This window comes from Rhincodon typus, chromosome 40, assembly GCF_021869965.1.
Source record: "Rhincodon typus isolate 14 chromosome 40, sRhiTyp1.1, whole genome shotgun sequence".
Taxonomy (NCBI): domain Eukaryota; kingdom Metazoa; phylum Chordata; class Chondrichthyes; order Orectolobiformes; family Rhincodontidae; genus Rhincodon; species Rhincodon typus.
The window spans coordinates 12,090,652-12,114,651 of NC_063371.1; the positions used below are offsets into that span (position 1 = coordinate 12,090,652).

The following is a 24,000-nucleotide window of genomic DNA, read 5'->3' on the forward strand; positions in this document are numbered from 1 at the left end:
GCCCAACCAGGGTCATTCACTATTCCATCCCTGCTCACCCACTGAAGAAAAGCATCCCAAATGTCTCCTTTCTCCCTTCCCCATCTCTCCCTGCCACCTTCAGGGGACTCAGAACATGCCCTTCATGGCATCTAACCCTTGTAATTCCAAAAACGTATACAGCTTGAGCATGGGCCGCTGGTCATAAGGAAAATGAGCAGCAGCAGGCCATTTGGCCCATCAAGACTGCTCTGCCCGCTTGTGACCTCGGCCCCAATTCCCTGCCTGCTCCCCAAGAACTCAGTCAGGCCTGTCCCTTCGGCGGGGGGGACATCAGCAGGCTTGCTGTTGTCACCGTGCCTTGAATTGTACAGCAGCGATTGAGGCCTTTCTCTCCATCCTGCCTGTGCCAGTTCTTTGCGACAGCGAACCAAATGAGGCCCACCCGCTCCCTGCAGCTCTGTGAACGTTGCCTCCTGACGGAGTCACCTCTGAGTCACCTTGTATTCACCGTTCCAGAGAGCACACACCAGAGAACAATTCTACTCCTCATCTCCTCTGGTAACAGCATCACCATGCTGACCAAGTGTTGCAACAAGGATCAAAGTGATGTGATCAAAAAAAAAAAATTTCAAAAGCAGAATGAAACTGTGCTGATCATTTCATATTTACAATAATTGGGGAAGGAAGCCAATCCTGAACAAGGAAGGAAGTGATGACTAACAGTAATTACACAACATTTCAGCGATAATTTTGTGTAAATTTTATGATCATTGTAAAACGGCAGGAATTTCACAACCCTCAGGTCAGGACCAGGTGGTCCCAGCATCTGGGAAACTGAAGGGTCTCGTGGGGATGGATTTGCAGAAGGATATATGAGAACCCGTGGAACAGACCGAGGGATGAGTGGAGAATCCGCCAAAAAAAATTCCCAGTGCAACTGTTCCAACGTCGGTTCATTCAGTGATATGTTTCATGAAGGTTCCAGGAGGCTTAGGGAATTGACGAGAGTGTGGCCAGGTCGAGTTGGGTTCAAACATCAACCATGGTCATGTTGAATGACAGAACAGGCTTGAAGGGCCAAGTGGCCTCTTCCTGCAGGCTCAAATGGCTCCCATCTCTGACTCCAGTGATTGAGTGCTGCAGTATTTTCTCTTCATGGCAGTCACTTCATGTCAAACTTCACGTTGCCTTCGTTGGGATGGCTCGTTCTGATCAACATCGACATTTCTCTTTCAACAGGTGCCCGGGTAGGCCCAGAGATTTGCTTCAAAGGAAACAAGCAGGGAAACATGTACGGTTACTGTCGGAAGACAGCATCTGGTTTTCAAGGATGCGCTAAACAGTAAGTGACAAGGAGCATGAGGGTCATTCCATTTCCTGGCTTTATCTTTTTAGGAATCACTTGCTGTGTGAATTGCTGTGCAAGCCAACATTTATTGTCTTGAGGCCAACGTTCCATCACATGAGTGAACCAAAAGGACTTTTATAGCAATCGATCACAGTTAACACCCTATTTTTGTTTTGCTGGATTCCAATTTCACCATCTGCCACTGTGTGATTCTAACCCATGACCCCCTGGATTCACCTGGTTTCTGGATTACGAATCAGATGACATTAATACCCCTTGTCCAATGCCTACTTGCGGATGGAAGCTCGGTACTATCCATGGGCTTCAGTTCCACTGCTCCATCGGTATCAGAGCACCCACACGTACGCAACCATCGCCAGTGCTCCCTTCACTGTTTAGCTCCTTGTTTTCTCTTTGAAATGCCCTGCTGCTTTTGGGTTTCTTTTCAAGTCATAGACAGGCACGGCACAGAAACAGACAGGTTCAACTCGTCCATGCCAACCAGGCATCCTAAATTAATCTAGTCCCATTTACCAGCATTCAGCCCATATCCCTCTAAACCCTTCCTATTCATGTACCCATCCAAATGCCTTTTAAATATTGTCATTGTACCAGCCTCCACCACTTCCTCTGGCAGCTCATTCCACACACACACCACCCTCTGTGTGAAAAGGCTTGCCCTCAGGTCCTTTTTAAATCTTTACCCTCTCACCTTAAACCTATGACTCTGTTTTGGACTCCCCTACTTTGCAGAAAAGACCCTCGCTATTCACCCTATCCATGCCCCTCATGATTTTATAAACCTCTGTAAGGTCATCCCCCTCAGTCTCAGATGCTCCAGGGAAAATAGCCCCAGCCTATTCAGCCTCTCCCTATATCTCAAATCCCCCAACCCCTCCAACATCCTTGTAAATCTTTTCTGAGCCCTTTCAAGTTTTGCAGCATCCTTACTATGGCAGGGAAACCAGAATTGAAAGCAGTATTCCAGAAGTAGCCTAACCAATGTCCTGTACTGACTCAACATGACCTCCCAACTCCTATATTCAATGCAGAGATAGTAGGAACTACCGATGCTGGAGAATCTGAGATAACAAGGTGTGGAGCTGGATGAACACAGCAGGCCAAGTAGCATCAGAATCCCCTTCCCCTCCCTCATTTCTGAAGAAGGGTCTAGACCCGAAACGTCAGCTTTCCTGCTCCTCTGATGCCGCTTGGCCTGCTGTATTCATCCAGCTCTACACCTTGTTATCTCCTATATTCAATGCACTGACCAATGAAGGCAAGCATACCAATCGCCTTGATCATTACCCTGTCTACCTGTGACTCCACCTTCAAGGAACGATGAACCTGCACCCCAAGGTCTCTTTGATCGACAACACTCCCCGGGGCCCTACCATTTAGTGTATAAGTCCTGCCCTTTATGCGTTCTAAGACGACCAGCACCACCTCCTCTGTAAAATGGAGACTTTTCAAGACATCACTGTTTATTTCTCCAAGTTCTCTACCTTCCATTTCCTTCTCTGCAGTAAACACTAGCACAAAATTCTCATTTAGTATTTGTCCCTCTCCTGCGGTTCCACGCATAGGCGGCCTTGCTGATCTTTTAGGGGCCCTATTGTCTCCCTAGGTACTCTTTTGTCCTTAATCTATTTGTAGAATCCCTTTGGATTCTTCTTAACCCTTTTTGCCAAAGCTATCTCATGGCACCTTTTTTGCCCTCCTGACTTCCCTCTTAAGTGTACTCCTACTGCCCTTATACTCCTCGCGGTATTTACCCTGATGCTTGTTGTCGATACCTGCTCTATGCCTTCCTCCTTTCTTGATCAGAGCCTAATTTCTCTTGTCATCGAGCAATCCCTACACCTACCAGCCTTGCCCTTCACACTAAAAGGAACACACTGTCTCTGAACTCTTGTTATCCCATGTTTGAAGGCCTCCCACTTTCTAACTGTCCCTTCACCTGTGACTAGCCTCTCCCAGTCAACTTTTGAAAGTTCTTGCCTAATCCTGTCAACATTGGCCTCATTCCAACTTTAACTTTTAGATCCGGTCTAGCTTTTTCCATCTCTATTTGAAGCTTAAAAGAATTATGATCACAAAGAGCTCTCTCACTGACACCTCGGTCATCTCAACATCAGACCCATCACACCCCAGTAATGATCTCCTACAACCTCTTCCATCAGGCAGAAGATACAGAAGCCTGAACACACGCACCAGCGGGTTCAGGAACAGCTTCTTGCTGGCCGTTATCAGACTGATGAATGGCCTCTCTAGCCTCAAATAATGCTGATCTTGCTAACGTTGATCTGGCTTAGCACACACCTGTGCAATGTAACCTGAATGCCTCTGTCTAGGTCTTTTTGATCTGTACATCCTTTGCTTACTAAGATCTGCCAGTACCACTTGTAAACCTTTGTAAATCTTTTCACTGTATTTCGGTACACGTGACGATAAAATAAATCCATCAACCAACTTGCTCTGCCTTATTTCCCCAGCAGGTCAAGTTTTGTTCCTTCTCGCATAGGCACATCGCAGACTGAACAGGAAAATTTTCTTTTGCACTCTTAATAAATTCCTCTCCAACCAAGCCCCAAGCCCTTAACGCTATGCCAGTCTCAGCCTATGTTTGGAAAGTTAAAATCCTCTGCTGTAACCATCCTGTTATTCTTACAGGTAACGGAGATCTCCTTACAAGTTTGCTTCTCAATTTCCCACTGACTAGTGAGGGGCCTACAGTACAATCCCAAAAAAAGTGATCATCCCTTTCTTATTTCTCAGTTCCACCCAAGTAACTTCCCTCGACTATTCCCAGGAATACACTCCCTAATTGGAGCAGTTATGTTATCCCTAATCAAAAATGCCACACCCCCTCCCCTCTTGCCCCCACCTCCTTTTCAATCCTTCCTATAGCATCTATACCCTGAACCTGGAGCTACCAGTCCTGCCCTTCCATGAGCCATGTTTCTATCATAATTATTGATACCTCAGTCCCATGTTCCCAGAAATGCCCTGAGTTCATCCATCTCACTTATCAGGCCTCTTGCATTGGAATAATTGCAGTTTAATGTATCAATCTCACCTCATTCTCAGCCTTGCTCTTGCCTGCCTTGACTATTTGATTTGCTCCTCTTCTCAACTCCTTGGACTTATCTCTTTTCCCACTATCTCTTTGGGGCATGGTTTATCCACATGGCAGTATTCGGGCAGCTGAGCAGAAATATCCTGGGATATCCTGCACCCTCCACCCCCCACCACCTCCCACCCCCTTCATTCCAGCCTCAAACCTCACATCCTCACAGTCAAATGTCTTTGTGCCTTGGTCCCTCCTCAACTTTGCCACTGGCTCTCTCCAGTCCCCACAATCCCCCAAGATTACAGCGCTCCTACCAGTTCAGGCCTTACAGCCCATCTTTGAGTTCCTTTGCCCTGACTCAGCAGTCGTGTTCCCTTGACTCGCTGCAGATCCTCAGACTTTCAAACCCATGACCAATTCCATCTCGAAGGCAAGGGCAGCAGACACATGGGAACACCACCCCCCGCCCCTGCAAGTTCCCCTCTGACCCACTCACCATCCCGGCTTGGAAATATATCGCCGTTCCTTCACTGTCGCTGGGTCAAAATCCTGGAATTCCCTCCCTCAGGGCATTGTGGGCCAACCCACAGCACACGGACTGCAGTGGTTCAAGAAGGCAGCTCACCCCCACCTTCTCAAGGGGGCAACTAAGGACGGGACAGTGAATTTGGGCCTAGCCTGTGAGATCCAAATTCCCAAGAACAAATGAGCGAGCTCTGCACTTCCCCCACCCTCCTGCCCTGATCCTGGCCTTCTCTCTACCACGTCCTCCTCCAGGAACGCGGTTTTTTTAAAACCCACCTCTTTGATACATTGTCTGACTCTGATGCAGTGAATCACAACGTGTTCCTACTTAAAGAAGTTGCTCAACGCTTGTTGATTGCCTCCAGTCTTTGTAAGGTGCGATAAACAACCTCTTTTGTGTGTTATTGGCAAGAACTTTTCAGCGCAGCTTTACAGACTGTAATCATCCAATCCAACACTCTTTGGAATTTCTATCGAAGACTTCAATTATTATGCAGGCCCAGACACATCCTCTGCTAAACTGCTTCCAGGCCCCAAACGCTTGCTGAAAATGTATTTCCTGACAATCTCAGTTCGGAACACTGAAAACAAAAACAGTAGGATAAATTAAATTTCCCTCTCCAACTAATACAAATGTGGATGCTGGAAATTGGAAATAAAAATAGAAATTGCTGGATGAACTCAGATGGAACTCGAAATGTCAACTTTGTTTTGTTCTCTGCACAGATGGCGCCAGACCTGTTGAGTTTCTCCAGCAATTTCTCACTCCCCTTGCTGGGGCACTGGGCAGTCTATCAGTTTATCGGAACCCTGGGAAGTGATGCTATCACCCCACCCCCAGCACTGATTCTCAAAGGTAGCCTCGAGAAGGGAGTGGTATCCAACGATTTTGGTCTGAGCTCAATGGTGACAAGTGTGCCCCGAAGTTAAAAGCACAACTTTGATCAGAGACTCAGAAAAGATTGACCGGGATGTTGCTGGGAATGGAGGGCTTCAGCTATAGGCAGAGGCTGGATAAGCTGGGACTTCTTTCACTGGAGCGTAGGAGGTTGAGGGGCGACCTTATAGAGTTTAAAATCATAAGCGGCAGAGATAAGGTGAGTCTTTTTCCTCAGGTGAAGGATTTCAAGATGAGGGATGCATATTTTTGAGGTGAGAGGGGAAAGATTTAAAAACAACGCAAGGGGGCAATTTTTTCGCACAGAGTGGTTCGTGTATGGAATGAAGGAATGGATGCGGGCACAGTCAGAGCATTTAAAAGGAATAAGAACAGTTTGGAGGGATATGGGCCAATTGTAGGCAGGTGGTACTAGTTTAGTTTGGGATTATGGTCAGCATGGACTGGTTGGACCGAAGGGTCTGTTTCTGAGCTGTATGACTCTGTGACTCAGCAGTACTGCTGCAGTGAGTCTTCCGTTCACTGGGATCAGTCTGGTGGAACGGCCAACAGACAGCGAGGGGAAGCCCAGATCATGAGGAATGAACACTTGGAGGGACGGTTCACCGGTTCCTCACTGAGTCTGTGACCTCGGAGCAGTCTGGAAATGGTTCTCCATTCGTTCCCCATCAGGCATTGTGCAGCAGCTTCACAGAGAGAGAGTTGTATAGTTGGGCCACAGTCAATTCAATCATTTCAAACAGAGTAGCTGAGAGCAGTCTGTCTCGTTTTTGACTTTGTCCAAGCCACTTCCTACAACTCCCCAACCGTGTGAGAACCTCTGACTGCCTTTTCTGAAGTCCGTTCCCATTGATGGGATTTAGTCCCAAGGGACTCCATGATGAGCATGTGGATTTGTTGGTGGAAGTACAAGCTCAGCATTCTGGGATACCGACTGGATATCTGTAAACCTCCCAGGATTTTGCACTTGTCCTTCGTCCTCAGAGCTTAGTAGATGAGGTGAGAATTTACCGGCAGCTCAGTGTGCTGACAGTTGCATCTCTCTGGAATGTTCCGTAGCTGACGAAGGGTTTTGAAGCATAGCCACTTTGGTCTTGTGAAGCAAGCTGGCCACACACTCTCAGTGAGCTTCCACAGTTCGGAAACAAGAAGGAATCTATTTGACTCATGCATTGGACAAGGGGTTGCCAGCTGGGCCCAGCACTTATTACCCCGTCCCTAGTTGCCCCTTGAGGAGGTGGTGCTGAGCTGCCTTCTTGAACTGCTGCAGTCCTCCTGCTGTGGGTTGACCCACAATGCATTTCAGGAGGGAATTCCAGGATTTTGACCCAGTGATGCTGAAGGAAGGGGGATATATTTCCAAGTCAGGATGATCAGTGGAACAGAGGGGAACTTGCAGAGAATGGTTTTGCCCTGTATCTTTCAATAAACGGTTGAATCTTTGCTGCTGGCTGATGCGCAACTATTGGAATTACTTTCCCAGTTCTGGTTGACATGGTGCCCAAGGGACTTGGTATATTTTTTGCCCCTTCATGAGCTCTCTGCTGGGACTTCAAGTCAAGATCTGAGCCACATGTAGCACCTCCAGTGTTGTAGAGCCCACTGAGTGAGGGAGCGATGTGCTGTCTCAATGAGACAATGCATCGCTCCCCTGACTCCCTGCCCAAAACAGCTCCACAGGGGGGAGAGAGAGGAGAACAGGAAGATCCCATTCAGCCTGTCAAGCTTGTCGGACAACTCCGTTTTCATCAGGTAAGCTTTTCGGCCTCTTGACATCACCTCCCAGTCTTGGGACCATGTCCCTTCATCCCCTCGGCCAACAGGAACCTCTCAGTCTCTGGGTTTGAAATGTCTAGTGCAACCACAGCCCTGACAGCTGTTTTGTTTTATTTGCGGGGTTGGTGGGGGGTGGGGGGAAGAGCGTTGGTGATTTCCTCTCCCCTTGCTCGCTGAGTCAATGAGGTGAAATAACTGTGTGGAGGGGGTGTGTAGCGTGACTGCCCATCACTCATAATGTTCTCCCACCTCAATCGACAGGGATATCATGTGTGGACAACTGAACTGTGTTGGTGGGAACAATCAGCAGTCAGGTTTTACCTATGGCTCAATCACCTTCGGAAGGATTGTTTGCCGAGTGGTACTAGATCAAGATGGAAAAGCTGGCTTGGTGCAAAATGGAGCAAAGTGCGGGGCCAGCAAGGTAATGGGAACGAGTGGGCTCATTGACTGACTCAGGGATAGCTCTGGGAATGTCTGGGATCTGATCCCAACAGGCTCACATCTGTACTATTCTTAGTGGGGCCATCACGTCATATCAACACTTTTGGGGGTAATGCTCTTGATTCATTCAGTCACGGAATCGTAAAGTCCCGCCAGTGTGGAGCCAGGCCATTCAGCCCATCAGATCCACACCAACCCTCCGAAGAGCATCCCACCCAGAAGCATACCCCTCCCTCCCTCCTTCCCCACTCTATCCCTGTATTTCCTATGGCTAACCCACATCCTTGACACCATGGGCAATTTAGCATGGCCGATCCACCTAGCCTGCACATCTTTGGACTGCGGGAGGAAACCGGAGGACCCAGAGGAAACCCACGCAGACACGGGGAGAATGTGCAAACTCCACACAGACAGTCGCCCGAGGGTGGAATCGAACCAGGGTCCCTGGTGCTGTGAGGCAGTAGTGCTAACCACTGTGCCACCGTGCCACCCATGGGATGTTGGCGTGACTGGCTAGGCCAGCATTTATTGCTCATCCCAAACCGTTTAAGAGTCAACCACATGACCGTGGGTCTGGAGTTACGTGTAGGCCAGAACGGGTAAGGGGAGGGCACATTTCCTTGGTTGAACGACATTGGTGAACTGGATTGCACAGTTTCAGCTTCCAGAATCCATGCTCCAAATTTTCATTCAATTCAAATTTCATCACGTGCGGTGGTGGGATACGACCGGCTGTCAGAGGGCATTAGCCAGGAGTTCTGGGTAGTTAATCCAGTGAAGTGACCGTAACGCCACGGTCTCCCCCGATTGGTTGTTTGGCCCATCTAGCCTTGCTGGTTCAGTTTCACCCCCACACCCTCCTTGCGTATTTGCCCGGGCAGCTTTGACTCAGAATGAGTGAGGTTCTGCCAACCTTCAGCTGGAGCCTTCTGGGATCCTCACGGCAGGCCGAGCCACAATAATTTCCGCCCAGCTCCCCCTCCAGATCTCCCTGCAGCGGCCCGAAGTCTCGGAGCGTCGGTGGGTGGGAGTCAGGAACTCTCTGTCGAAATAGGGTGGCACGGTGGCTAGCACTGCTACCTCACAGCGCCAGGGACCCAGGTTCAATTCCACCCTCAGGCGACTGTCTGTGTGGAGTTTGCACATTCTCCCCGTGTTTGCATGGGTTTCCCCGGGTGCTCCGGTTTCCTCCCACAGTCAAAAGATGTGTAGGTTAGGTGGATTGGCCATGCTAAATTGCCCATTGTGTTCAGGGGTGTGTAGATTAGGTGGGTTATAGGGGGATGGGTCTGGATGGGATGCTCTGAGGTTTGGTGTGGACTTGTTGGGATGAAGGGCCTGTTTCCACACTGTAAGGATTCTATGATAACTTCTATTCTATGATCCCCTCTCTTGTAAACCTGTCCGTGAGACCTGTCCGCACAGCTCTGTGTGAACTTCTCCAATCTCTCTGTCCTTCCTTAGAGATAGTAAGAACTGCCGATGCTGGAGTCAGAGATAACACAGTGTGGAGCTGGAGGAACACAGCTGGCCAGGCAGCATCAGAGGAGCAGGAAAGTTGACGTTTCAGGTCGGGACCCTTCTTCAGAAATGGAAATTTTCTGAAAAAGGATCCCGACCCAAAATGTCGGCTTTCCTGCTCCTCTGATGCTGCCTGACCTGCTGTGTCCCTCCAGCTCCACACTGTGTTATCTCCGTCCTTCCTTGTCCTCTCTCACTGAGACAGGGTATTGGGGGTAAGTGGTCCCATTCCAGTTGGGTCAGAGGGACATGGGGTTTGGCAGCTGTTCCAGGCAACGCCTCAAAGCGAATCAGCGACCGTTTTTTCCCGGTTTGAGGTGCCTGTCTGAGTGAGATGGGGGTGGTGGAAGGTTTGTGTTTTTCCTCACTTCTGTGTGAGGTGCTCATCATTGATGAGTCGATGTCCGCGTGATCAGCTCCTCTGACGATGCGAACCTCAGTCACGAATGTGCCCCCGTTCTTTCTGCCCTCTCTCCCAGATGTGTGTCAACTCCAGGTGTACCGACGTGCCAGTTGTCGATAGTTGTTCCAGCAGGTGCCCACCGCGTGCGGTAAGACAGCCAACTCACTCGTGCCCATTTGCTTCAACGTCCCTCTGAGCCGTGGTGAAACCGAAGCTGCCCGGCCTTTCGGTGACGTCTCCTCGATGCTGTCTTCACCACCACCCCCCCAGCTCCTGACGCACCCGAAATTCTCCCTCCACCCCAGGCTCGCTGTGCCACCCACCCACCTGGGCCCCTGCTTCAGCACACGCTGTCTGCTTTTGGCTTGAATTGTGTTTGAAAAGTGCGGGCACACAGTTATACGACACAGAAACAGACCCTTTGGTCCAACTCGTCCATGCCGACCAGATATCCTGAATTAATCTCGTCCCATTCGCCAGCATTTGGCCCATATCCCTCTAAACCCTTCCTATTCATGTACCCATTCAGATGCCTTTTAAATGTTGTCATTGTACCAGCTTCCACCACTTCCTCTGGCAGCTCATTCCATACACGCACCACCCTCTGTGTGAAAAAGTTGCCCCTTAGGTCCCTTTCAAATCCTTGCCCTCCCACCTCGAACCTATGCTCTCTAGTTTTGGACACCCCCACCTCAGAGAAATGACCTTGTCTACTTACTCTATCCATGCCCCTCGTGATTTTATAAACCTCTTTAAGGTCACCCCTCAATCCCCGACATTCCAGGGAAAATAGCCCCAGCCTATTCAGCCTCTCCCTATAGCTCAAACCTGCTCAATCCTTGTAAATCTTTTCTGAACCCTTTCAAGTTTCTTTCCTATAGCAGGGAGACCAGAATTGAACTAAGTATTCCAAAAGTGGCCTCATCAATGTCCCGTACAGCTGCAAATGACCTCCCAAGTCCTATACTACACACTGATCATTAAAGACAAGCGTACCAAACGCCTCCTTCACTACCCTGTCTATCTGTGAGTACACTTTCAACAAACTATGAACCTGCACCCCAAGGTCTCTTTGTTCAGTATCACTCCCCAGGACCTTACCATTAAGTATACAGGTCCTGCCCTGGTTTGCCTTTCCAAAATGCAGCACCTCACATTTATCTAAATTAAACTCCATCTGCCACTCCTCAGGCCATCGGCCCAATTGATGAAGGTCCAATTGAACACTGAGATAACCTTCTTCACTGTCCACTACAGTTCCAGTTCTGGCATGATCTTCAAACTTACTAACCATACCGGGTCATACAGCCAGGCACCACCAGGCTGCTGGTCAGAGTGGAACCCACGAGCATCCTGTTCTCAGGTCGTCCGTTCCTGTTTCCGACAAGTGAAGATGCTGTAGAGAGCACCCTCTGGAGAGGCTGATGGAACTGCACTCTGTTCCACCTTGGAACATGATGCAAGTTCAGCGACATCTTGTCGTGTGAGACTGTTGAGCAGAAAGGGCTAATGCTGCATGCTCCCCGTAGTTCTGGGGCTGGTGTGTGTGTTTGTGTGTGTGTGTGTGTGTGTGTGTGTGTGTGTGTGCGCGCGCACGTGTGCATGTGAGGGTGTGTGCACGCGTGTATATGTGTGTGTGCGTCTGTGTCTGTGAGTATGGATGTGTGATGTGTGAGAGAGTGTGCGTGTGCATGTGTGTGTGTGCGTGTGTGTGTGGTCTCTGTGCGTGCGCACGTGTGTGTGTGTGCCTGTGTGTGTGTGTGCGTGTGTCCGTTTGTGTGTGTGTGTGTGTGTGTGTGCGCGCGCGTGTGGTTTTGTGTGTGTGTGTGTGTGTGCGTGTGTGTGCGTGCACATGTGAGGGTGTGTGTGCGCGTGTGTATGTGTGTGTGTGCACGCGCATATATGTGTGTATGTGTGTGTGTGTGTCTGTGTCTGTGAGTATGGATGTGTGTATGTGTGTGAGTGTGTATGTGTGAGAGAATGTGCGTGTACATGTGTGTGTGTGTCTCTGTGTCTGTGTGCGTGCACACGTGTGTGTGTGTGTGTATGCATGTGTATATGTGTGTGCGTGTGTCTGTTAGTGTGTGTGTGAGTGTGTGTGCGTGTGGTTTTGTGTGTGTGTATGTGTGTGTGTGTGTCTGTGTATGTGTGTGTGTCTGTGTATGTGTGTCTGTGTGTGTCTGTGTGAGTGTGTGTGTGTGTTATCTGTTTCTGCTGTGCAGTCTCTTCCAGTCTGCAGCTGGACCCTGTAAGCAGGAGACACAGATTGACCCTGCATCTGATCAGAGCTGACAATGTGAATGTAGTCGTCTGGTCTACATGAACTGTAACTTGCTTTTGTCATTAACCTTACTGGAGAGTCAAGGACCGGTATCTTCTGCTGACTCAGAAGATGCTTTCCTCTCCCTGCCCCAGGGGCCTTCAAAGTCCTCAGCCCACTCCTCCTAATGGATTGAAAAGACAAGCAGCCCTCCCCAGCTCCTCCCGGATGTTGCGGGCCACCCTCTGAGTCTGTCTTTGTCTCCATTCTGCAGGTGTGTAACCATCTACAGCAATGTCAGTTTGAAGAAGGCTTCTCCCAAATCGAAAGCGGTCTTCCTACATACGGTATGAGCTGCATGTCTGCACCTCACCCTGTCTCGCAGTGACCAGGCAGCGACTCTGCCCCGTGTTGAATTTTGTCGGACACACACCTCTCCCCCTCTCCTGTGGCTTGTACCCCAGCCGGTGGACCTGAGGGTTTGTGGGGTGGGGGTGGTGTTGGAGAGTGACGGTGGTTGTGTGTGACCTCCTGAAGTACCTCATGCTGGAGACTGAGCGTTTGCTCTAACTGCCTGGCCGTGGGAGTTTTGCAGTCTGTTCTGTTGCAAGGAAGAGCTTTGGAGGGAGTGTTGTCATGTATCATTGCTGCCCTATGCTGCAACGAGTTATCAGAGATGGTATTCTGTGCTCTGGTGGAGTCTTCTTTTTCTTTCACTTTTAGCCTTCTCTGAGACACCGAATACATTTGAGGAGGAGACAGACAGTTGAAAGGTTGAGGGGTGACAGAGAGCCGGCAGGAAGTTGGAGTTGGGGCCAAGATGACATCAGCCATGAATTCTCTCTGGAATGGCAGGGAAAGCTCGAGGGACTGAATGGCCTACTCCTTAGCTACTCGCTGAGTTCGTGGCAAACTCAGAGTTTGTGGCAGTGTTCTAGACACTGCTTCCCGATCTTCCTGAGATTGGGAATACGGAACACTGATTGACCCCCACCCAGATAACCCCGGCAGGATTGGAGAAAATAAACAATGAGGAAGGTTCTTCCTCACCTGATGATTAAATTGTCAAGAAGAGTTAAGAAGATGTAGAGCTGGATGAACACAGCAGGCCAAGCAGCATCAGAGGAGCAGGAAAGCTGACGTTTCGGTGTCATCAGAGTGATAACTTGTCATCTTGTTCCTCCTAGCCATCGTCATTATTGTCTTGGTGATCATCTTACTTATCATTGTGGCCATTGGAGTGGCAGCTTGTGTACACAGGAAGCACACAAGGAAACCGACCGTCACACCAAGGTAAACGCAGTTCTGTTAATCTGCAGAGATACACCTTCAGAGGTTATCGTACCTTGACAATCCTTTGAACACAGTGGACTGCACAGCCCACTCTGCGAACCTCAGGCCTGTCACAGCATTCGGGACTCTCTCCGGTGTCAGTGCTGAGGGAGTGCCGCATTCCCAACCATGCCGTCTCTCAGATGAGATGTGGAAACCAAGGCTCACCACCCCCCACAGCTCCAACCTCTCCGATCAACAGCAACATGCCCACGCTCTCAGATCAGGGAAGGCTAGCTAGTGGTGCCCTGTACAGTATGGTGGCTGCCTCTGGAATCTTGTTTTGTGCCAGTTGGTTGCTGCAATGACAAGAAAACACTCTTCAGGAAACCTCTCATTGATCTTAAACCTGACCCCCAGGATCTCACAGAGCTTGCTTAGCATATCCTTGGATATGCATGCACAGGCACGCACACACACAGACACACACACACACACAGACACACACACACAAGCACAGACACACACACACACAAAGAAACACACACACACACACAGACACACACACACACATACACACACACACACACACAGAGACACAGACACACACACACACACACACAAGCACACAGACACACACACACAAACACACAGACAGACAGACACACACACACAGATACTCATACAGACGCAGATACACACACACACAGGCATACACTCATACAAACACACAGACATACACTTGCAGATACATACACACAAACATACGACACACTCACAGACACACAGACACACACACATAGACATACAGACAGACACTCACACACATGCAGATGCACACACAAACACAGCCACATACATAAACGGAAACACACACAAACAAGAGCATACACACATACAAACACACAACAGACACACACAAACACACCGACACGCACACACAGATATACATGCAGACACACACACAAACATGCATGCACATGCACACACAGACACAAACACACACACGCAGACACGGACACACACACATCATAACAGACACACACACTCATGCACACACAAACACACATGCAAACGCACACAAACACATGCAGGCACACACATGTGGGTACGTACACACACAAACACAGATACACACACACAAACACACGCACATAGACACACACACACAGATGCATAAGCAGACACACACGCACACACAAATACAGACACATGCGTACACAGACACACACACTCACTCTCTCTTCCCTGGGCAGGAAGAATTATCTGCTTGTTTCTGCACAGCCCCCCTGCGATTCTATGCATGGATTATGCTGGGATCCCAACGTTTTGGTCACATTATTCGAAGGGGCGTTGTGTGTCAGTGTCACTGAGTGTTTCAGAAAAGTCCCCGTGGGCTAGGTTACCTCTTCCTTGACGGTTACCTTTTGACGATACCTTTGGGCCTTCTGAACCCACAGGCATGTCTGCTGGTGGCACTCCCTGAGCTGTGAGATGTTGATGTAACCTCTTGATTCTGTCTCCAGGACACAGCAGCAGCAAACAGCAGGACTATCAAACCCAGCCTTCACTGACAGTGCCCCAGCCACACCGCGTGTGATGAGACCCCCGATGCCAAAGGCAAGTCGTTTCACTCGCGTTGTTTCTGCTGTGGCTCAGCAACTGCCCGTTTGTCCTCACCGAGAATGTGGGACCAAATCCCCACCAGGGTACTCGGAGATTCTCGCGTGTCAAAGCAGAAAGAAATTGAACTGAGGAGAACCTGAAAAACGACCACAAAGTTGCTGACATGCGCTGACTCATGTCCCTGAGTGCACTCCTCTGATGGAGAAAGAGGCCATTTGTCCCATTGGCTCTCTGCTAGCTCAGTCAGACCCAAGTGCTTCCAGTCACAGAGCAAGGTGATTGGTTGCCCATTGACCTGTAGATGGTATGCGCCAGTCAAGGGGGAGCAGGGCTGATCTCTCTGGCTGGATGGGGAACATTTTTATTCATTCATTGACGGGCCGAGGGCATCACGAAAGACTAATTGCCTAAAAGTCAGTCATATCTGGAGTCAAATGTAGGCCAGACTGGGTAAGGATGGCAGTTTCCTTCTCTAAAGGACATTAGTGAATCAGACGATTTTTTCCAACAATTGATAATGGATTGATGCTCATCATTAGACTCTTAATTCCAGGTTTTTTTTTATTGAGTTTAAATTCCATCCTCTGTCGGTGGAGGCATTTGAACCTGATATTACCTGGGCCACTGGATTAACAGTCTACTGATACCAACCAGCGATCGCCTCGCATCCCCCCCCCAATATTTAGGGGCATGGTGGCTCAGTGGTTAGCACTGCAGCCTCACAGCGCCAGGGACCCAGGTTCAATTCCACTCTCGGGCGACTGTCTGTGTGGAGTTTGCATATTCTCCCCGTGTCTGCATGGGTTTCCTCTGGGTGCTCCGGTTTCCTCCCACAGTCCAAAGATGTGCAGGTTAGGGTGGATTGGCCGTGCTAAATCGCCCCATAGGGATGTGTAGATTAGGTGGGTTATAGGGGGATGGGTCTGGGTGGGATGCTCTGAGGTTCGGTGTGGACTTCTTGGGCCGAAGGGCCTGTTTCCACACTGTAGGGATTCTATAATCTATGAGGGAGCTGTACCTTATGGACCTGTTCCTGGTTCTTGCTCATTCTTGTGTTGCATTTCAGAGCCAAGCAGCAGTCATTCCGCCTCCTCCAACGTACAACACAGTCCCATCAGCACCTTTCCCCCCTCAACAGGTAAGTCGTCTCTCAGCACAGTTCCCTTCTCAGGATGAGCAGACACTGAAACCCCCTTTGTCTTAATGTTCGCAGGGACGACCTCTTCATCCACTCAAACCATCAGACAAGGTATGTTGACTGGGGCCCTCAACCTTGCACTCAGCTCGTGGTAAGATATAAAGAGGTCGGATCTGGCCCACTTGGGATAGGAGGTGGTTCCGAGGAGATTCAATCAAGCAGAGGTCTGCACGGAGCAGATGGTATTGGGGGGTGGGGGGTTGGTGACCTGAGAAACTGTTCCTTTGGTGGGGAGAGAGGCAGAGCTGTTGTCGTTGGCGACGAAAGAGATGGAGAGAGAAAGGCGCTACGCTTTCTCACACAGGGACTCTCAGACGCAGGAGCAGGATCTTCCCTTGCTGCGTCTTGAGGGAAGAGGTCGGAGCTTAGCTCTCAGTCCTGCGTGGGTGACCGGTGGAGGGAAAAGGATGAGCATTCAGACAGACGTGGGCCATTTCCAGTCCCTGGGGGACCAAGATGGGGCAATGGCGGTGAACGCAAAGGGGACGTAAAAGGCCAGGCTAGAAAACAGGCAGCCGATGCAGCCCTGTCAAAGGGCAGTCTGGGTTTGAAAGGTGGGTAAGATTCCTCCATCTACTCCATTCCCCCCCACCGCCCACCCAACACACACACACACACACACACACACAAGCTGTAATTCTCTCTGTGCGCGAGCGAGTTCTGTGCGTTTTGCCTCTGCCTCCACCCACCTGGCATTAACCCTTGTGGTTTTTTTTGTTGTGTTCTGTCTTTGCAGCCCCGTGTTCCCAGAGCACCCCCAAAGCCGCCAGGAATGAAACCTCCGCAGCCCCCCAACTCCAAGGTCAGGGCACCCTGATGCGATCTTGTCTAACGTGTTTGTTTTTGGGGGAAGGGGAGGGATGGTGGGCATAGCCTGAAATTCCCCCCACTTACCCCCACACTACCCCCCCTGCCCCCACCAACTTTCTGAAACCTGTGCAGTCCATCTGAGCAGTCAACACATTGTCTCTCCTTATTGTGGTCTCCTGACCTCAGGAAGGAAGGATGTTCTGGCCTTGGAGGGAGTGCAGTGAAAGTTTACCAGGCTGATTCCTGAGATGTATGAAGGGAGACCGGATCGGTTCGGACTATATTCACTGGAGTTTATAAAACTGAGATGGAGGGGATCTCATAGAGCCCTGAAAAATTCTAATGTACTGTTAGAGGGTAAATGCAGGAATGATCAGGAAGGATCCCTGATCAGGAGGGAGATAAGGATATTGGGGAGGCCATTTAGGTCTGAGATGAGGAGAAATGTCTTCGCCCAGAGAGTGGGGGAGCCTGAGGAATTCTCTGTCACAGAAAGCAGTCCAGTTCAAAACATTGAATGCCTTCAAGAAGGAGTTAGATTGAGTTCTTGGGGCCAAAAGATATGGGGAAGAGAGTGGGAACAGGGCACAGAGTTGGAGGAGCAGCCATGATCATACTGAATGGTACAGCAGGCTTGAAGGGCTGAATGGCCTATTTCTGCTCCTACGGTCTACGTTCCTATGGGCTGGGACCATTTGTGCAGCAGTTTGGATCAACTGACCGGCTTGCTCCCATCCCGAGGCACAGAAGGAAGCTTCCAGTAAACAGGCCAGTGGTTCCCGCTCCCTGCCTGGCTTCATCCCAGTGCTGGCTGTGCCTCAGGAGGTTATGAGTTCAAGTCCTTCTCCAGAAACAGAAAGTCAGGAGTGTCTTCATCCCTCTGTGCATGTCGACATGGGTCAGTGCATTGGTATCCCCCCACCCCACCAAAGGCTTTAGTGAAGATTTCTGTTTATAATCCAGCAATGTCCATATGTCGCTATCACTCCTGTCCCTGTAGTAGGAGGAAACTGCCACACAATTGCCCACTCTCGGGGAGAGCCACCTTCTTTCTCCTCCACAGTGAGGGAGAGTGAATGATGGAAAAGCCTGTAATGTGGGGATAAGGAGAGTTTACTGAGAAAGCAAGTAGGCTGTCATCCCCAGACTCAGAAACTTAGTCACTTCTGGATTTTGGGACCTGGGGGAAAATGGAATAATGTTAGAATGTGTGCAAACTGGGTTTTTTTGTACATTCACAGGATGAGGGCGTTGCTGGCTAGACCAGCATTTATTGCCCATCCCTAATTGCCCAGAGGGCAGTTAACAGTCAATCACATTGCCTGTGGGTCTGGAGTCACATGTAGGCCAGACCAGGTAAGAATGGCAGTTTCCTTCCCTAAAGGATCTTGGTGAACCAGATTCTGATAATTGACAATGGATTCATGGTCATCATTAGCCTCTTAATTCTCGATTTACATTGAATTCAAATTTCACCGTCTGCCATAGAAGGATTTGAACCTGGGTCCCCAGAACGTTATCCGGGTCTCTGGTTTAACAGTCCAGTGATAATACCACAAGGCCGTCATCACCCCCTCGGAAGTCAATCTGAAACTGAAATCGGTGATCAAGTGTTCAAAAGCAACTATAAAACTGTTGCTCCTTGGTCAAAAAAATTGCATCTTCCATGCTTTCAATCATAACATAGTTTGCAAAAATGAGGCTGTTCACTGAAAGTCAGGCTATTCGGCCTCTTGGCTTGGGAAGGGCAATTGGAACATCCCATAACCCCTTTTGCAGTGAGACACAGGATGCACAGGACTGAAATCTGACTGGCCAGGTCGGGGGGAAATGAGGCAGAGAACAACACTGATGAGACAAAAGCGGGCAAAATTCTCGAGGGGTGTGTGTGTGCGTGTGTGTGTCTGTCTGTGTGTGTGTGTCTGTCTGTGTGTATTAGTGTGTGTGTGTGCCTGTCTGTGTGTGCCTGTGTGTGTGCGCATGCGTGTGTGCGTGATGTGTGTGTGCATGTATGTGCCTGTGTGCATGTGTGTGTGTGTGAGAGTGTGTCTGTGTCTGCGTGTGTCTGTGTGTGTGTGTGTGTGTGCGCATGTGCATGTGTCTGTGTCTGTGTGTGTGTGTGCGAGAGTGTGTCTGTGCGTGTATGTGTGTGTATGTGTGTGTCTGTATGTGTGCGCGTGTGTGTCTTTGCGTGTGCGTGTGTGTGTATGTGTGCATGTGTATGTCTGTGTGTGTGTGCGTGCATGTGTGTGTGTGCATGTGTATGTCTGTGTGTGTGTGCGTGCATGTGTGTGTGTGCGTGCATGTGTGTGTGTGCATTTGCATGTGTGTGTGTGTGCACGTGCGTGTGTGCGTGCATGTGTGAGAGTGTGTGTGCGTGCGTGTGTGTGAGGGGTGTGTGTGTGTGCGTGTCTGTGTGTGTGTGTGAGTGTGTGTGTGTGGGTGTGTGTGGGTGTGAGGGGTGTGTGTGTGTGAGTGCGTGTGTGTGGGTGTGAGGGGTGTGCGTGTGTATCTGTGTGTGTGTGTCTGTGTGTGTGTGTGTGAGAGTGTGTGTGTGTGCGTGTGTGTGAGTGTGTCTGTGCGTGTATGTGTGTGTGCGCGTGTGTATGTCTGTATGTGTGTGCGTGTGTGTGTCTGTGCGTGTATGTGTGTGTGTGTGCATGTGTATGTCTGTGTGTGTGTGTGTGCCTGTGTGTGTGTGTGTGTGTGTGTATGCATGTGTGTCTGTGTGCGTGTGACTGTGTGTGTGTGCGTGTGTGTGTGCCTGTGTGTGTGTGTGTGTGTGTGCGCGCGTGGAGAAAGGAGTTCCCTTGCAGGTAAGAGTACAGTGACCATCTTCGTTGTCTGATTTTTAGGTATTGATGCCCCCAACCAGACCAAGGAACTGAATGATACCAGGGAGGATGGTGAGCAACACAAAGCCCTCGGGGAATTATCCTGTACCTCCTGCCCCCTCGGATATGCTGGAAAGCATTGGAATGTATCAAACCAAAGTGGAAGGCAAACCGTCTATTTGCGCAGGACCTGTATTCAATCCATGGAGTTGTCATTAAAGAGAGAAATAAAGTGCCAGGAATGATCAGCCTGCATGTTCAGGAGGGAAGGTGGGAGAGTTTTTGGGGGACTGTTGTTGCGAACCGTTGGAACTGTACACAGAATTCTCTGCATTCCAATGCATGTTTGCTGCTTCCTTGGTCTTGGGGAACCACTTGCGTTTAAAGGTACCTCTCAAAAGTCTATTTGTTTTTCAATAAAAAGAAACTCTCTCTTTCAGTTTCCTGTATGTTTGTGCATCTTTGTAACAATAAACTGGGAGGCAGGAACAGTCAAGTGATGGCCAGAAAAGGTGCCAGCCGCAACCTCAGGCATAAGTTCCCAGTTCACCAGAAAAATCTGTTTATTTAGGCTGTTTTAAAATTCCTCAGAAAGCCCGGGGAAATGGTTGCTCAGGGAGGAGGTTGCTGAAGTGCTTTGTAAACTTCCACCCGTCTGTGAAGTGTCCTGCAGTCTCGTCTAACCACGCCAATGAGTGATGCCAGTGCAGTGGCTTCTCTGAGCGCCTCCTGCTGGTGGGACGCAGGGGTGCACTGTTTGTGCATTCCTATCTCTGAAAGGGTCTGGGTAAACGACACAGCAACCATCTGTACAGCCCATGTGCTGGCATCAATGCTGCCTTACCAGCCAAAGCCTCCTCCTCTCTACCAGCGAGCATGTCACTCACCTTCAATACTGTTCACCTCAACCACTTTTTCAAAACTTACGGATTCTCCACGCACTCGGGCTGAAGAGGTTTCTCCTGAATTCCTGTTTGGCAACCACTCATCGCAACCTGGAATCGTTCGGTCCTCGTTTCCAGATTTCCTGGATTCCAGCGAGTAAAGTTCCAAGAGGAACTGGCTGACCAAAGCATAAACCAGCAGGAGCTGCTCGCACTCACCCTTGACCTGGGAACTGAACACAAGTCGAAGACAACTTTTTTTTTGAAGATGTGATGTTGAAGAGAGACAGCACCTGCAGCTCAGGGAGAAATGCAGGGATAGGCAAGGGCAACAATTACGGTAATGATATTTCCATTCGCAAGATTGGGTCTCGGGCCATGACAAGACGCAAGAAACAATGGCTCAGATACACATGCACGCAGGCCTCTTGTTTCCGTTGGGCCAGGTTCCTGAAGGTCATGCAGGCTAGAAGCAGCAACAGGCCATTCAGCCCCCTCATGCCTTCTCCACCATTGGCCATAAACATTGCTTCGTGTCTCTCAGCTCCTCCACCACCCATCATTCACCTTAACCTGCTCATTTATCAAAGATCTGTCTGACTCAGACTGGAATATCTTCGAATGGGAAACCTTCCGAGGCAGAGAAACAGACTGGCCAATGACCCTATGGGCGACTGAGTTACTCCTCATTGCTCTCTTCAATGGGCACCCTGTTATCTTTGAACTTTGACCCCCAGTTCTAGATTGCCTCACAGATGGCAACTGTCTCCCAGCATCTGCCTGCCGAGCCCCACGTTCAAATCTGATATCATTCAATAAGATCGCCTCTCATCGTCTTAACCCCAGGGACCGTATTCCCAAGCTGCTTAGCAACTTCCACACAATCAAATCCCTTCAGCCCGAGGAATCAGCTGGGAGAGCCTTCTCTGGAATGCTCCCATTGCAATTCCTTCAGAAAGGAGATTGAAACTCTACATTGCCAGATGCGTGCATTTTCCTCAATGACCCAAAAGGTTGCAGCAAGCCTTCACTGTATTTATAATCCCTCATCATAACCACCCCCATTGTGATCCTAATCTCTCCTTGACCCTGCAGACTGACCTTTCCGTGATTCTTGCACAAGGATTTCAAAATTTTTCTGACAGCTCTCTCTCTCTTTCATTACTATTCTGCTTTTCTGTGCCCCTCGTTGGCTTACGCACTCTTGACATTTTCCCAGGTTATGGCCCTGGTTACATTCTCGCCCAATCACTCACCTATCCAGATCCTTTGTGTCTTCCCCACAATTAGCTCTGCCACCTAACATCGTGACATCAACAAAACACTCCCGGCTTTCCCATCATCCAGATCACTCATACTGACAGTCCTAGCGCTGAGCCCTGTGACACTCCACTGTTTACAATCTACCAACCTGAAAATGACCCATGGCCACTGATTCTCCCTTTCCTGCTCACTGTCCAATGGTGCAAATGTGTCTCCCTCTCTCTCCCTCTCTCAACACTGAGAGTCCTGGAGTTGGATAGTGACCTTGTATGTGAGACATGATCAAATAGCTTAAGAAGTCACATTACGTCACATCTACTGTTTCCCCTTTATCCACCCTTCTGGTAATATGCTCAAAAAATCTCCAAAGATCTCCAAAGTGTTCTGAAGAAGGGCCACTGGAGCTGAAACATTAACTCTCCTTTCTGGCCACAGAATGCTGCGTTTTCCCAGCAATTTCTGCCTTTGCTTTTGACTCCAAAGTTCTTTCCCTTTCTTAAGGTCTGTCTGATGGTACAATGGATTTTTGAAACGTCCTGTGACTATCTTATGTATCATGGATTCTTGCTCTCTCCAAGTGACAGGCTGTTCCAGTCGCTTAAGAGGCCGTTTATGTCAAAGGATACACGAGGGGATGGATGATTAGAAGGACTTAGAGTGGGGAGTTGAATCTGTGTCTGCCCTGTGTCACTGTGCAAATTAGTGTCTCTTTACCATTAATCAATGCTGCTGCTTTCATCTAAATTGCAGGCACCTAGTCCAGCTAATCTGCCTGTGTCCCTTTCTATACAACAGCCCAGCCACTTCCCTTTCCAAATGTGATAATCTCAGTCTCTTTGGGTGATGCACCAACACACACAAAATTCTTGCACCAACTCCATCTTACTGGAAGTTCCCCTTTGTTTGCATATGAACGTAAAACCTAAGAGCAGGAGCAGACCATTCAACCCCTCAAGCCTGCTCCGCCATTTAATATGATCATGGCTGATCTCATCTCGGCCTTAACTCCACCTTCCTGCCCCGCTCCCCAATACCATTCAACCTGTTAATCATTTAAAATCTCTCCGTCTCCTCCTTAAATTTACTCAAGCATCCACTGCACTCTGGGCTGGTGAATTCTATAGATCCACAACCCTTGAGAGGAGTAATTTCACCTCATCTCTGCTTTAAAATCTGCTTCCCCTTCCCCTGAAACGATGACCTCTCAGTCTACGTCGCCCCACGTCTGCTCTCTCAGTCTCTGTTTAGGCAATTTCCTGGAGTTAATCTTCATCAAGCGTTCTCCTGTCTGTGTGCTCTCTTTTTCAGTCCCTCAATATCTGTTGAACAGATTGTGGTTAAATCCATCCACAAAGTGGCATCTGGTTCTTTCCGGTTTTCTCTGTGTAACTGTGACTCCGTCCGTTCCTGAAATTCTCGCGTGGATTTTCTCTCTCTCTCTCTCACTCACTCTCACTCTCTCTTTCTCTCTCTCCACCCCTGCCCCCATCTTTTTGTCCCTCTGAGGTTGTCACATGTTGCCCAAAATTGATCCTTTCTCCAGGCTACCAGCTCACTCTTGTCTTGTACAATTCCATCCCTTTTTGTGAAACCCAAGGTCCAGGAGAGGAGGTGACTTCAGGGTCCAGGAGCAGGGGGAGGGGCAGGGCAGAAGGTGAGGTAGGGGGACATTGTAGGCTAGTAGCAGCTGGTGGTTTGTTGTTTGATGGCACACGCGGCACACAGATGGCGTTGGAACACACATGGGGGTGGTCGCCGATATTTCTCAATGTATCTCTTTATAGCGTGCATTTGTATAGCACCTGTCAGAACACCGGGACGCCCAGTGCCCATTGGCGGTCCAGTCAATGAGTGGTCTTGAAGAACAGTCTGGCCGCCATAAC

The 24,000-nt window shown here is 49.5% G+C and overlaps 1 protein-coding gene across 1 annotated transcript in view; it reads left to right on the forward strand.

Moving 5' to 3' along the window:
- LOC125487328 (zinc metalloproteinase-disintegrin-like ecarin) overlaps positions 1–20,409 on the forward strand; it is a 30,401-nt gene extending 9,992 nt beyond the window's left edge. Inside the window, exons 8-17 of the mRNA XM_048618515.1 lie at positions 1,145–1,324; positions 7,864–8,026; positions 10,047–10,118; positions 12,505–12,577; positions 13,418–13,523; positions 15,029–15,122; positions 16,195–16,266; positions 16,342–16,377; positions 17,063–17,128; positions 19,992–20,409. Coding sequence (XP_048474472.1) covers positions 1,145–1,324; positions 7,864–8,026; positions 10,047–10,118; positions 12,505–12,577; positions 13,418–13,523; positions 15,029–15,122; positions 16,195–16,266; positions 16,342–16,377; positions 17,063–17,128; positions 19,992–20,024 — 895 coding nt within the window. The 3' untranslated portion in view covers positions 20,025–20,409. The remainder of the gene's footprint in view (positions 1–1,144; positions 1,325–7,863; positions 8,027–10,046; positions 10,119–12,504; positions 12,578–13,417; positions 13,524–15,028; positions 15,123–16,194; positions 16,267–16,341; positions 16,378–17,062; positions 17,129–19,991) is intronic.
- The last annotated feature ends 3,591 nt before the right edge of the window (positions 20,410–24,000 follow it).